Here is a 15,495-nt window from a genome sequence, read left to right on the forward strand (position 1 = left end):
GTCATTTTATGTATATATATTTTAAAGTATTATGATAAACAATATCTTTTACCGAAGAAGGGAGCCATAACTTCTTATAGTTTTCTCCTAATTTCATTCATAATTGACAATATTAGCACCAAAGTATAATTAATCTAAGGAATGGGCTCCTCTCCAGGTTGTTATTGGACTAGACAACATTTTCGGTCATTGTGGGCCCTGATTCAGGCCCATCTTAATGATCCAAACTATTTAATTTATAGAGTTCGTCGAGTACATCATCCCTATAAAAAATCATATTAATCGGATATCGATAGACATTTCACTAAATCTCATTTTCGCCAACGGCATGTATTATTTTTAAATAAATTGTGACAGAAATGTGATCTGATCAAGTGGTTATCGATATTCAATTGCTGTAATTTTTTGTAGAGATAATATATTCGACAGATTTTACATATTCAACGATTTAGATTATTGAGATGGACCCAAATTAAGATCCAAAATGAGCTAATAGTACCTTACAGGCCAATAAAAGACTAGAGAAGAGCTAATCCTTCGTATAAAACACAACGGTCATATTTGTTTGGACGAACTGGATTAGGCTGGAGTAGTATTCCCATGATTAATAGTCCTAGGACTACAAATCTCTTTAGATTGTGTATCTAATCCTATGTTTGGATTGAGTTAAGATAATAAGGAGGGACTAATAGTCTAGACTTTAGCTTAATCTTCCAATTTATATCTCACTCCCTCTGTGGGATTGAATAGTCCATCATATGTGGGATACCATATCCGGATGGATTGTTAGTCCGTACTTCAATTATTTAACCAAATATCATATTAATAATTTTATTGGACTATTAGTCCAATCCCAAGCTCATGTCCACTCAAACAAACATAGTCAAATAGTGTTGTCAAAGGAAACTTGAGTAGGGCTTCTACGTACAAATGGCATTATCCAAAACTATCTAGGTCATTGGGTAGCAGATTTTTGCAAAAAAAAAAAAAACAAAAAATAAAGAACAAATTACACTAACAGTCTCCATAATTTGAGACTTGTGTCACTTTGATCCTTGATTTTTTAATTGTAACACATTTGATCCTGAATTGTGAATCTTGTTCTAAATAAGGACAATTAAAAATATCATTACTCAATTTCAAGGGAAAAGTCGTCAATTTGATAAAATATAAACTAATTTGACAAAAACATGTCAAAAAATATTTTTAAATTTTTAAAAATAATTTCTACACACCAAAAATAAAATTATATAAAATTGATAAATCTTTTAGACATTTATTTATTTATTTATTTATTTGTTTTATCAAATTAATTTTTATTATGTATTTAGATGATGATCATGTAATGGGTGGTTGTTAAGCTTTTAATGTGTAATCAATATATTTAATATATGAAATGTTTTTAGTTTTGGATTTTTTGATTTAATAGATTGGTTTAATAATAATATCAAAATTGTCGTCATATTTGACTTTTGTAAAAATAGAAACTAATTTAATGAAAATAAAAATAAGTACCAATTACATGATCATTATCTAAACATATAATAAAAATTAATTTTGTAAAAAAAAATAAATGTCTAAAAAATTTATGAATTTTACATAATTTTATTTTTAGTGAGTAGAAATAATTTTTAAAAATTTAAAAATATTTTTTTTGACATTTCTTTTTATCAAATTAATTTATATTTTATTAAATTGATTATGTTGCCCTTGAAATTGAGCAATGATATCTTCAATTATCCTTATTTAGAACAAGATTTAAAATTTATGGTCAAATATGTCACAATTAAAAAATTAAGAATCAAAATGACACAAGATCCAAACTATAAGGACCATTACTTTAATTTTTCCAAAAATAAATAAATAAAAAATAGAACAACTAGTTGTGTATTGTGATGGGATTGTCGTAGGCTTTTAAGGGTGGTCTTAAATTGTCATCGAATATAACCCATATGGAAGAACCAAATGGATGTCATCCAAATTAAATCAAATTAGCCTTCGTTTTATAAGCGGTGATTTTAATTAAAAAGTTAAAAAGTTATTAAAAAAATTAAAAATTCAATAATTTAAATTAAAAAGTCAAAGATTCTATTTTTTTTTATTTTTTATACATCTTTTCATAAAAAATTAAAATATCACCCTAAACATACTAATTTTTTTAACTTCATATTTTAGTTAAAAAGTCAAAAAATTATTAAAATAGTCTGTTCCTAAACGAGACCTAAATTAAATTAAATCTTAAGTTCTATAAAATGGGATCAGTTGCATGTCATTATTTTGACAAAATAAATAAATAAATAAAGAATAGTGGATGTGATTAACTTAATAATTTGATTTTTTATTGCAGATATCTCATGGACCGATTAAGAGTGATGAATATTGAAAAATCTTAAAAACTCAAAAATTGATTTGTAATTATGTTTCAATTTTAAATAACGAATGACAATCCCAATCAAACAATCAAAGACAAATCGACACAACGATTTAATGTGAAAAAATCACAATTGGAGTGCCTCTAGTTGTGATAAAAAAATTATGAGTCAAAGTCACAAAACAATTCACTAAGAAGAAGATAAAAAAGAATTACACAAGTGTACTCTCAATTACCTAAAGAATCTACGTCCGAATTGAACTGATTCTAATGTGTCTCTTCCAACATCGTTTTCACCTCGGAATTGTCTTGTCCAACATTGATTCCACAATGCTAGTGTCGAATCTGCGATGATAAGTCACTTCGAAATCTACCAAGGCTTCAGGCTCCAATTCCTTAGAATCCATCGAAGAACAACTCTCTCTTTTGTGAATAAAGGAAAACAAACAAACTCTTGATGATGTTGATATGAAGTTCACGGATCTATTGATCACTCTTAAATCATTAAGGAAACACTCATAAAGCTCCCTCCAATATAAAACAGTTTGTGTCTTATTTCTCTCTCAAAATCTAGACGACTCAAAACCTAGAAGTAGAAAACTGTGCACTTTATAGTAAATTGAATCGCGAAGACTGCTCGAGCGCACATTTCACCGCTTGAGCGATGTGAGCAAAGACGGTGCAAAACATATAGGCTGACCGCTTAAGCGCAACTTTTACCGCTCGAGCAGTAAAATTTTCTTCTTAGAAATTCAAGCGCTTTACAAAAATACTAGATAATCTGTTTCTTTGCTCGAGTGCACGAATGACTACTCAAGCGATCAAATAACTTCAACAGCTCGATCCTCGTACATAGTCAGTGAAGTGACAAACAAAAAAGGGTTAAGATCACACACTCCTCTGCGAGGCACAATTCGGATTAAATTCGCATCTAAATACTTATAACCTCACTAAAATAAAAAATCGAATAAAATTACAACTGAAAAAAATTTTGTCAAACGAAATTACCAATAACAAAAACTTCATGCTATTCTGAAATAGGTCAAGCAGTAATGTATGCTAGATACGCTAAGTTAAAGGAACCGAGTTTGGTTCTACTCTTCAGACCTAGCCGAACAAAGGGACGACCTTGGGCTGAGCACGGATAAATGAACAAGTAAGCTTGGTACACTAGAGAAGCCACATCGTCTTAGTTCTATAAGAATGACATGGAGCACACCTTATAGACCTATACGCCTAGCAGACTCATTGTCCTTTTCCCTTACTTGGTGGATTGGACTGTTTTTTAAAAAAATGGACTATTTCAAAATTATGCTGTTTGTTGTTATTTTGGAAAATTTATCAGATTGTGTTTGGCAAGACTTTTCAATTAAAAAAAACACAAAAGACAAAATAGACTAAATAACTTAATAAAATAAAATATCACATTCAAATCATAATTATTTCACTTTTTTTCATGCAAAATTCAAAAAAATCAAACTAAATAAATTTTTAATTTCAAGTGAAAACAGTTAAAAAGGCAAAAAAAACCAACTAAAAAATCTAGCCAAAAGCTGGTATCGTTTACGGCTTTCGTTACAGTGACGTTTTCACATTCCGAGCTCTAACTGCTAGCATTTCTTCTTGGCCAATAAATAAATAAACAGCAATAATTCATATTACTAATTTTGATATTTTAATAGAACATTAAATAAATAAATAATAAACAGTAATAATTCATATTATTAATTTTGATATTTTAATGAAATATTAATAACATGATAAATATAAAAAAAAATCTGATCAGAATAGATAGGATCCACCGCCAACTGCTGAGTTTAAAACTTAAGAATTAGATTTTTCATAAATAAACTTCTAGCATTTCTTCATTCCAGCCAATCACAACCCACTGCTTAGGGTCAAAATAGGTACACAAAGTATCAAGCCAGCGATCAAGATCACCTACATCATGGCCAATTTTATCACACTAATGTATTGCAGATGATGCGGTTACAACTTAAAACTGCTTCTGAGCGGTTTGACTATTAAGGTTGTATGCAAATCTAACGTCAAGGTAGCGTCCGTGACGTTAAATAAAGAAAGGGCAGTAACGTTAGCTTGCAGTGAGATAATTTGGGTACCTGATATCGAGATAGTATTGGAACCGCCTATTATCGTCCACATCTACATCCTCTTCTCCATCAAAGCCGACCCATATAAGGTCTCTCTCACCCAAAGAAAGACCTTAGCTTCTCTCTCTCTCTCTCTCTCTTCTTGAATCAATCAAGCTCTGCTTGAGTTACTCAGGTACAGTATTTCAATCTAATCAATGTTCATATATGTGTTGATTACTCCTTTCTGTGTGGTATTGAACTTGGGTTTTGATTTAATTTGGGTTTGGAGTTATGTTTCAATCTAATTTTCAACTTTTCAATTTAGGGTTTTTGTTGATTGGTTTTCTCGAATTTCATCAATTTCTTGTGTTCTGATGATTTCCTGAGTAATTCTTCCTTTGTTGCTTATTGGAGAGGCTAAAAGTTGGAATTTTTTTTGTTGGTGGTGTTGGTTTTTGAGTGTATAGATGTAGGTGGAAATTTATGTTAATTTCAGTGATCTAATTATCTGTTTTGCAAATTAGTTTATGGGGATTTGTTGCAAATTGTGTGTTGTTTTGTGTAAATTGCCTTTTCTTGTTTTGCTGTTGACTCGAAGTATATTCTTTGCTTTTTGTAAATGCTTCAGTGGATAATGATTGTTCCTTTCCATTTTCATGTGCTTATCTGAGAATATGATTAAGGTCAACTACGTTTTAAAGTATGAAATATTCTTTCTGCCTTGTGGCTTGGGTTTTCTTCTGGAATTTGATTATGCTATTATCTGATTGATTAAATTGCCTTTTGTGAATGCAAGTTTTAGGGAGTTCATTAGTTAGAAGGTCTGTTTTTTTTTTTTTTTAGCCAAACATTCTGTTTCATATGTAGTTTTGATTAGCATATTAAATTTATCATCTTCACTAAGGAGTTTTTACATGTTTATGTCATATCATAGCCAACCCTTGTCAAGGTGTCAATTCACTTTTTCTAGGCAGTAAACTAGCAAGAGAAGTTCTTATGCATTTCAATTGAATTTGAATAAAAACTTTTAAATGCTTATTACATTATTTGGCTTGGACCCAAATGTGTTTCATTTCATTGTCTGACAAAATGAGCCAATATAGTAGTAGTTTTCATTAGTCTGGAAGCTGCAAGTTGACTTATTTTTATCACTTTTATTGTTCTTGTTATTGATTTTTAGATGTTATCCATTCTTTATCCATTGTTTGGGGTTATATGTTGTTAGGGTTACATATGTTGACATTCTTCCAGACGCACCCATGTATTTGAATACTGAAAGTCTGAAAACTACTTTGTTTCTGTGGATATAAGATTAGGTGTATCATCCAAAGACAAGTATTATAGGATCCATTGATTACGTGCTTTTGTATCCAGATAACCTTTTATAGATTCATCCCCTGATGTAATTTCTAATCTGTATTGGAAGGCGAGATAATAATGGCAATTTCTATCTACTGATGTCAGAGGTTGGCCTGCCTTAATAACATTGATGAATCAGACCTGTTTTGAAAATATGAAAGTATTCTCCGTTTGTGGAAGCATCTGCTGTGCATTTATCAGCCTGAATGCAAGCTTCTCATGTTACTAGTGAGAACCTGGAAGAGATTATACTTATTTGTACTTTTTCTTGATAATAAGTTGGTATTAATTATGTCCGTCTTTGTTGGTCCTTTTTAACTTTTGTACCATTAATGTGAACTTATAATTTCTGTTTTCCTGGTATATGAAAGGTTGATGCTTAGCTTTCATTCATGGAAATTAATGAGATATGTTTTTTGCACATTCTTCATGCTCATGATGTTGCTGTTTATTTCTTTACCATTACTGAATGCAGACGAGTTGGTGGAAATCATGGCTGGAGCTCTGGTTCAGTCGACTAATTTCCCTTCTTCAGTTGCTGGTGAAAGACACAGACAGCACAAGGGGTCTGGGAAAACGAAAAGGACTGTAAAAATGATGTGTAGTTCACAAGCACCTCCACTTAGGTTGAGAGGTTTTTCAGGACTGCGAGGATCTAATGCTCTAGATATGGTAAGATCAGGCCATGATTTCCATTCTAAGGTAGCAGCTGCAACCTCTGTCCGACGAGGAAGGGTTAGTCGAATGGTCCCAAAGGCTATGTTTGAACGTTTCACAGAAAAAGCTATAAAAGTCATTATGCTTGCGCAAGAGGAGGCAAGGCGGCTTGGTCACAATTTTGTTGGGACAGAGCAGATTTTGTTGGGTCTTATTGGTGAGGGCACCGGCATTGCTGCTAAGGTTCTGAAGTCTATGGGAATCAATTTGAAAGATGCCCGGGTAGAAGTGGAGAAGATCATTGGAAGGGGAAGTGGATTTGTTGCTGTGGAGATTCCATTTACTCCTCGTGCAAAGCGTGTTTTGGAACTCTCTCTAGAGGAAGCCCGCCAGCTTGGTAACCTGCTTCTTCTATTCTTGGTTTAGAAATTTAGAACCAAAAATGGGTCAACTTTAAAACTTCCACACAAAAAGCTTTAATTTTTTAAAATAAAAATTACAAGGAAGATCTTTCTTGCATTTGTGTTTGAATTATATTCTATGTGGTTTTGTGATAAACATTTGACTTGATAATATATTTTCTAAGAAATAATGAGAAGTGAAAATTGATTAATTGTATTCTTTAATATTTTAGGTCATAATTATATTGGGTCCGAGCATTTGTTGCTGGGATTGCTTCGCGAGGGTGAAGGTGTGGCAGCCCGTGTTCTTGAAAATTTAGGTGCTGATCCAGGTAACATCCGCACACAGGTATGTTTGCTCATAAAAGCCAATTATTTGTCTTTGAAAGTACATTGATTTGATTCCTAAATTCATATTAACTAAAGTAAAATCTTTGTTGGGGCAAGTAGGTCATCCGAATGGTTGGAGAAAGTACAGAAGCTGTTGGTGCTGGTGTTGGAGGGGGATCTAGTGGCAATAAGATGCCAACACTGGAGGAGTATGGCACTAATTTGACAAAAATGGCGGAAGAGGTAGTTTGAGATTAAATTTATATGTTATTCGTATGAATGAATTTGCCCTTATTCATGAGTAGCTTAGTTAGCCAATTCTCTTGCATTGTTAGGGTAAACTGGATCCAGTTGTTGGAAGGCAGCCGCAAATAGAACGTGTGACTCAAATTTTGGGTCGACGGACGAAAAATAACCCCTGCCTTATCGGAGAGCCTGGTGTGGGGAAAACTGCTATTGCAGAAGGCCTCGCACAACGAATTGCAAATGGTGATGTTCCAGAAACAATTGAGGGGAAGAAGGTGAGTGGGCGTTTATATTGATTTTAAGACAAAGAGATTGATATACTAATTTCTGTTATAAATGGTGTTACATGGGGTTCAAGTTTCATATGTGGGACATGATAGACACTATATATATAATATGTTTCATAGGCAACATTATAGACTCTATTGAAGTGATATGAAATCACTTCATTTCAGTCTGCAATGTTGGTATTTTGCTAATAGAAAGTCCCTCTAGCATTAATCTTTTAGGATAGCATTGATGTAGAAGCCCAACATATTCAACATAGATAATGTCCTCTTTTTTAATAAGTTCAGATTGATGTAAAGCATGGTGCATTGTTGCAGGCGTGTAGAACTTGGGAAATGTGATATGTATAATATTAAATCATCAATCATAACAGAATTTCTGAGGATATGGAAGGAGAAAATATGATTCATTTACTTCTGTTCATGCTTGGAGAGGGGATAGGATATAGGAGAAAATATGGAATCACGCATTTATTTTCATTTCAGTTTCATACTGTTTGGCATCCATCCATCTGTAAGGTTTTATGAATTCATTCTAACTAAATAATTTATTTGAAGATTGGAGCTAATCAGATTGTGTGCTAAATAGGCAACTATGCATTCTGCTGAACAATTCATATTCATGTATCTTCTTACATGCTTGCTTAGATTGCTCACTGATTGTGTCCATCTTGCTAATTACTTCATGTTCTCCATTGGCTTGTTGGTGATGCTTTTTTGAATTCTTTTTATGCAAAATATGAAACAAATAATAATAATTCTTAAATTCACTGAAACTGGATGCTTTCGTGTATCTTAAGTGTATTATTTTCCTTATGAATATGAAGGCTGAGATTCATTGCAGTGGATGAAAGTGAGAGGTGTTGAGAATGTGATCCCATCAGGGAATTCCTACCTGAGCTGCCAAATGTGATTAACCAGCCACACTTCTTGTTGCAATCTTATGTATAGACCCTTGTATATGCTCTATGTGTTTAAAATAACTCGCCTATTTTCCGAATATTTGAAAAAGTATGTAATGATGTGCCTGCAGTTTGTTGACCTGTCTTACATTATATATACAAAGATGTCCTTTGACTGTCCTTAGTCTTTACCCCTTGCAAATTGCTTTTTCCTTGGAGGCTCCAACCTCCGTTTGGTAATTTTTGCAGTGAGAAGTTGCTTGATGGTTGTGACATGTGTTTTTGTCTCAAATCATAGAATTCATTTTATTGCCTTTCCAGTGCCCTAAAATATGCTAGTATTTAATTGATTAATATCCGGGTATTTAGGACATTCTCTTCTAATATAGAATAATCACCCCTGCCTGCTACTAGGAAAGAAAAAAATGACATGCTCCCAGTGTTGTCAATTGGGTTGAACATTATTGTTCACTCTTCTCTTCCCCAATGCTGGAAGATAATTATGTGCTATCTGGTTAATTCAGGTTATAACTCTGGATATGGGTCTTCTTGTTGCTGGCACAAAATACCGTGGAGAGTTTGAGGAAAGACTAAAGAAGCTGATGGAGGAAATTAAACAAAGTGATGAAATAATATTATTTATTGACGAGGTGCACACATTAATTGGAGCTGGAGCAGCAGAGGGGGCAATTGATGCTGCGAACATCTTGAAACCAGCTCTTGCAAGAGGTGAATTGCAGGTAAAACCAACGCATGCATTACCATAAAGCTACAGCCTGTACTTGTTTTAAGTTATGGTTACGTAGCATCAATATGGATTTGATACAGAAAGTGCAGGTAACATAGAACTCAAACATGCAAAATGAACATTGATCATGTGGATTTTTACTTTCATTTTAAGCTCTGGATATTTAGCTTTTCTATCTAAGTGAACTTAGGCAGGTATATGGGTACACAATTACTTGAACTCATTCTCTTCCCCTTGTTTGAACTCAATTTTTTAATTTTATTTTTGTCTTTTATGAGAAACTGCTTTAGGTCTATGTATCAAAAGGAGAAAATTTAAGCAGTTTATAATTTTGGGATGAGTAATGCATATTTTTTCTTTAATAATTCTGCACTGCATTTTTTTTCTTTAATACTTTACTTGAAAAGAGTTGCATCCCATTATGTCCTGAAGTGGTTGAGAAGTATTGACCACTTGTCCAAAATTTGAGATTTGTCGAATTTATGGACCCATGCAGGAAAATTGAGATTTGAAAGTCACAATACTGGTACTGTGTTCAGTCATGGTAGTGAAGTTTTATTAGAATTTTTATTTATGACTGAACTTGTCTTGGGAGTGGATGGTTTATAATTCTAGTGTTCTTGGTTTTGCGTTGATGTTGTTAACTTATATTACTATCAGATTTCTAAGTTTATCTGCTTGTGGAATTGATTATTTGCTGTACAGAAAAATTAATGTGATATTCTCCATTGCAAGTGTGTTTTGGTGTTCATAAATATTCTGTTGAAGGTAATTTGTATTCTAATTTACGTCAAAATAATTACACCCTTATTCCAACCAAATACAGTGTATTGGAGCCACCACACTCGATGAATACAGAAAGCACATTGAGAAAGACCCGGCCTTGGAGAGACGATTCCAGCCTGTTAAGGTGCCTGAACCTACTGTTGATGAAACTATTCAGATTTTGAAAGGGCTTCGAGAACGATATGAGATTCACCACAAGCTCCGTTACACAGATGAGGCATTAGTGTCTGCAGCACAACTGTCATACCAGTACATTAGGTATGTGGTTTCACTAATAATTTTCTTATCAGTTTGTCTTTATTTTCCTTTTCCATAGTTTTGCAGAGAGTCACGGACTCTGGTACATACATGGAACTCTGTCTAGGAAAATGTAAATGAACCTAGTATTGTATATCAGGAGATGCATTTATAGCAATGCAGTTTTTCTTCTTATTCTTCTTTTTACTTTTTTCTTTTTGGGTTGAGAAACGAAAGTTGAGAATTAGAATGGTGGACAATGAATAGTTTATAATAATAGTATTAGGATAGGAAATTTTGGAAATAGCACTCCTTATTGACTATATAGTGCACAGCAAAACTGGTACATATAGGCTTCGTAATAGACGAATTGCACATTCCATATTATTCCAAGCAGCCTCTAGTAGACTATTAAAAAATGTATACTTTTTTATCTGAGGGGTGTCACTTCCTGGTACAATCTGTTCCAAAGAAAATAAAAACAAAAGCAATTGCACTGGGAGTAATGTCCGTCTTGGGTCAATTGGACTGCAACTGAAGTTAGGATGCAGGATCTCTTATAGCTAGCATTTGCTAACTGGAGAATGAAACCTAGGAATGGCAACGGGGCGGGGCGGGGCGGGGCGGGGCTGGGGATCACCCTTCCCGTCCCTAATCCCCGATAGCCAAAACTTTCCCGTCTCCGGCCCCGATCCCCGACGGGGAACCAATCACAGTCCCCATCCCCGTCCCCAATGGGGATCGGGTTTCCCCGATCCCGAAATTCCCTGGTCCTCATCAACAGATCAAAAAACATCACCACCACCACCAGATCAAAAAATCAATAACAGATAAAAAAAAAAAAATAACAGATTTGTTTTGTTATGGTATTTCATACAAACCCTCTACACAAAAAAAATTCGTTCAAAAAAAATAAAAAGATTCACTTACAGATCTGTTACAAAGATCTGTATTCGTTCAAAAAAAAAAAAAATTGCATACACAACCAGATCTGTATTCGTTCAAAAAAAATTTAAAAAAAAAAAATTGTATACATACATACACATACAAACCCTATACACATATGTTAATGGTATTTCCAAACCCTCTACACAAAACCAAACCCTAGGGCATGAGGCTGAGGTTTGGTTTGGTTAATGGTATTTCATACAAACCCTCTACACAAAATCTGTTTCAAAACAAGATCTGTGTCGGTGGAGGACGATCGGGGGAGGAGGACGACGGATGAGGACGATCGGCGTCGGAGGAGGACGAACGGCGGAAGAGGACGACGGAGGAGGCGATCGGCGTCGTGGAGAGGTGCGAGAGTGAGAGTAGGAGAGAGAGAGAGAGGAAGATAAAAGGGAGGAGAAGAGGCTGTGGTTTGGTTCAACCAAACCCTATATATGTTATATATATATACAAGGGCAAAATAGTAATTTTATATCGGGGAAAACGGGGCGGGGGTCGGGGCGGGGCCGGGGCTGAAACATGTATCCCCGTCCCCGGCCCGTATATCATCGGGGATTTAATTTTTAATACCACCTCCGGCCCGTCGGGGGTATTTTTCGGGAAATCACCACTCAATTCAGGGTCGGGGGATCGGGTCCCCGTCGGGCCGGGTTCCGATCGCCATCTCTAATGAAACCACCTCATGCTACTTACTACTTATATGGCAACATATCAGTCTGGAAAGGCTCGTGTCATTAACTTTGAAGTAAAGTTTAGGCTAGTGGCAGTGGATTTGCTCTTCTAGTAATTTCCAGAAACCATATTAAACTTGACTCAACTCAGCTCAACTCAATTTAACAAGTCAATATCCCAAATACTTGGGGTTGGTTGCATGGATCCTCCTCCTCCGGTTGATTCTATCCGAAATCATATCTTCTCACTTTTGGGTCCCATTAGACTAGAAGACCCTAAAAATAAATAAAATACAAAAAAATTGAGAACAGTCCACAAAGGACAAATAACTTTGTCTTTATTCAAATATCTTTACTATTTAGATCCTTCTAGACTAAAAAGACGTGAACAGAAAAAAATAATGGACAAATTTTTTAAAAATTCATTAAAGACAAAAAAATGTTCAGAAAAAATGTGACTTTTTTAGCCTTTACCAAAGAAGGTTAATTTCCACAAACCTTCAAGACCCAAATAAATAAATAGAAACGAAAAACCAAAAGAGATGAAGAGCAGAGGACAAACCAGAAGTCCACAAATTTGTTTTGTCAAGTACTAAGTTTGTAGTTTGTACATTAGAACCTAACCATGGGTCTTGGTTGGGTATTTCCTGTCAAGTATGCTCCCCAGACATAGACCACATGCAGTGTAGTACTCTTGCAAAGATAATATATCACCGTGTGAATTTAACATTGTTACAAATGTAACTCCCGAGGTATCAACCTCTATTCTAATTAATTACAGTAAGCGAGAGAACTGTTATTCATTGGAACACATAAGTGCGGGGATTGTTCACCGGTGAGGAAATTGCAAAGGAATCCTGTCTTGGAGATCACCTTTTTTTTCTTCTTTTTCTTGATAGGTGTCTTGGATATCTCTCTTGAGATATGCTTGGATGCTTATCTACTGAAGTGAGGGAAATTAACCTAAAAAGGGGGAAAGAAAGGCAATATTTTAGGGATGTGTGCAATTAACAAACTTTTGAGCTTTTATATATATATGACTGATTAAGTGAACACACTTATTCAAATTAAAAGAGATTTTTCATATATCCATCATGAGAAATTTACTTCTAGCTTACTGGTCACCTTTTTAATTGTCTAGAATCTTGTTCCATATAGTTATGCTTTCACAATGTCCTACCTACTTCTTACCCAGCCGTATTCACTATTCAGTTCTGCATGTGATGGGTGTTTTTGTAAATTTTAGTGACCGCTTCCTACCTGATAAAGCAATTGACTTGGTTGATGAGGCTGGTTCTCGGGTTCGACTTCGTCATGCACAGGTATAGATATTTATTCTACTAACCCTTTTTTCCCTGTGACACTTTTTGAGTGGTCAAAGTCACGTTCTTTTCTTTTTGCAGCTCCCAGAGGAGGCCAGAGAGCTTGACAAAGAGCTGAGGCAGATTACAAAAGAGAAAAATGAAGCTGTTCGCAGCCAGGACTTTGAAAAGGTACTTAATTCTATGTTGTTTTCCCTTACCTGTTGGATTTTGGATTGCAATTTATAAGTGAGTCTTTCCAAAAAAATTTAAGGAGATTTTAAACCAAATTTGGGCTTCATAGAAGAAAATTGTGAGAAAGCTTTATCATATTTGGGCTTCCATCCCTTGTATATGTGATAAAATTTTTTTTTTTTTTTTTTTCTGTGCCCTTTAGGATGCTGAATGTATCTTTATCATCTCTAACTAGGAAGCTTATATTACTAAAATTTTGTATAGGCTGGGGAGTTGCGTGATAGAGAAATGGACCTTCGGGCTCAGATTACGGCTCTTGTAGACAAGGGCAAAGAGATGAGCAAAGCAGAGACTGAAGCAGGGGATGGAGGTCCTGTTGTGACAGAAGTGGACATCCAGCACATTGTCTCATCATGGACCGGCATTCCTGTTGAGAAAGTTTCAACTGATGAATCTGATCGCCTCCTCAAGATGGAAGAGACGCTCCACAAGCGAGTCGTTGGTCAGGATGAAGCTGTCAAAGCCATCAGCCGTGCTATTCGCCGTGCCCGTGTTGGACTCAAGAACCCGAATCGTCCTATTGCTAGTTTCATCTTCTCTGGTCCAACTGGTGTTGGTAAGTCAGAATTGGCAAAAGCATTAGCTGCCTACTACTTTGGCTCTGAAGAAGCCATGATCCGCCTCGATATGAGTGAGTTCATGGAGAGACACACGGTGTCCAAGCTCATTGGTTCTCCTCCCGGGTACGTTGGTTACACAGAAGGTGGTCAGCTAACTGAGGCTGTTCGGCGCCGTCCCTACACTGTTGTACTATTCGATGAGATTGAGAAGGCTCACCCTGATGTCTTTAACATGATGCTTCAGATTCTTGAGGATGGAAGGTTGACAGATAGCAAAGGCAGAACTGTGGATTTCAAGAATACCCTTTTGATTATGACTTCAAATGTTGGTAGTAGTGTGATTGAAAAGGGTGGTCGACGGATAGGTTTTGATCTGGATTATGATGAGAAGGATAGCAGTTACAACCGAATCAAGAGCTTGGTGACCGAGGAACTCAAACAATATTTCAGGCCAGAGTTCTTGAATAGGTTGGATGAGATGATTGTATTCCGGCAGCTCACCAAACTGGAGGTGAAGGAGATAGCTGATATAATGCTTAAAGAAGTATTTGACAGGCTCAAGACTAAGGATATAGAGCTTCAAGTCACAGAGAGATTTAGAGATAGGGTGGTTGACGAAGGATACAACCCAAGCTATGGTGCTAGGCCACTTAGAAGGGCCATAATGAGACTCTTGGAGGACAGCATGGCTGAGAAGATGCTGGCAAGAGAGATCAAAGAGGGCGATTCTGTGATTGTTGATGTTGATTCTGATGGTAATGTTACCGTTCTCAATGGTAGCAGCGGTGCACCTCCTGAATCATTACCAGAGCCAATCACTGTGTAACATCAAAGGCTTTAGTCTCTGTGTTGTTTGTAGTGCTGCTCTGCTTTCGAGCTGACTATTATTGAAAGTCTGTTTCATTGAAGGACTGATTTGCTGGTGGGTCGAAGCCATTCTATGAAACTGTGGTAGGTTTTTAAAGTTGTATCTACATATTACATTTACATTATGAAAATGCACTCATAGTTCAGTGAAACAGTAGGATGCTTTTACAGTTAGATTTGCAGAGATGTCTTATTAATGAAAGGACTTGTTAAATCAACCTAAAAGGGTTCAGTTGGTTTTACTTTTTATCTGATTAGTGAAGGATTACAATTTTAATATTGTTATTTATTTTTATTTTACTTATTTATTTTTCAGCAATATTCTGCTTGAGATGTGCAGTAAATTAATTGTAAGTGCAAGATGCTCAAGGTGTCCGGAAAACATGTCTTTTGTTTCTCCTACAACGTTGTGCCACTATTTTGGTTACCTATCCAAACCAAGTGCATCAGCTTCTTTTCCCATTTCACATGTT

The 15,495-nt window shown here is 35.3% G+C and overlaps 1 protein-coding gene and 1 long non-coding RNA gene across 2 annotated transcripts; one reads left to right on the forward strand and one right to left on the reverse strand.

The window, feature by feature from the left end:
- The first annotated feature begins 4,319 nt into the window (after positions 1-4,319).
- On the forward strand, positions 4,320-15,240 carry LOC114288507 (ATP-dependent Clp protease ATP-binding subunit ClpA homolog CD4B, chloroplastic). Its single transcript, XM_028232027.2, has 10 exons — positions 4,320-4,657; positions 6,299-6,877; positions 7,115-7,230; positions 7,332-7,454; positions 7,547-7,732; positions 9,171-9,386; positions 10,221-10,438; positions 13,286-13,361; positions 13,443-13,532; positions 13,800-15,240. Exons 2-10 carry the CDS (start codon positions 6,316-6,318, stop codon positions 14,979-14,981), a joined length of 2,769 nt encoding a protein of 922 aa, XP_028087828.2. The 5' UTR covers positions 4,320-4,657; positions 6,299-6,315; the 3' UTR covers positions 14,982-15,240.
- Positions 9,191-12,590, reverse strand: LOC145812719 (uncharacterized). The gene is made up of 2 exons (XR_014356212.1): positions 12,045-12,590; positions 9,191-11,008 (listed from the first exon to the last, which is right to left on the reverse strand). It is a non-coding gene; the product is annotated as an uncharacterized LOC145812719 (long non-coding RNA).
- Positions 15,241-15,495: the final 255 nt, after the last annotated feature.

Source organism: Camellia sinensis, chromosome 15 (genome assembly GCF_055761805.1).
Source record: "Camellia sinensis isolate YWXY chromosome 15, ASM5576180v1, whole genome shotgun sequence".
Lineage (NCBI taxonomy): Eukaryota > Viridiplantae > Streptophyta > Magnoliopsida > Ericales > Theaceae > Camellia > Camellia sinensis.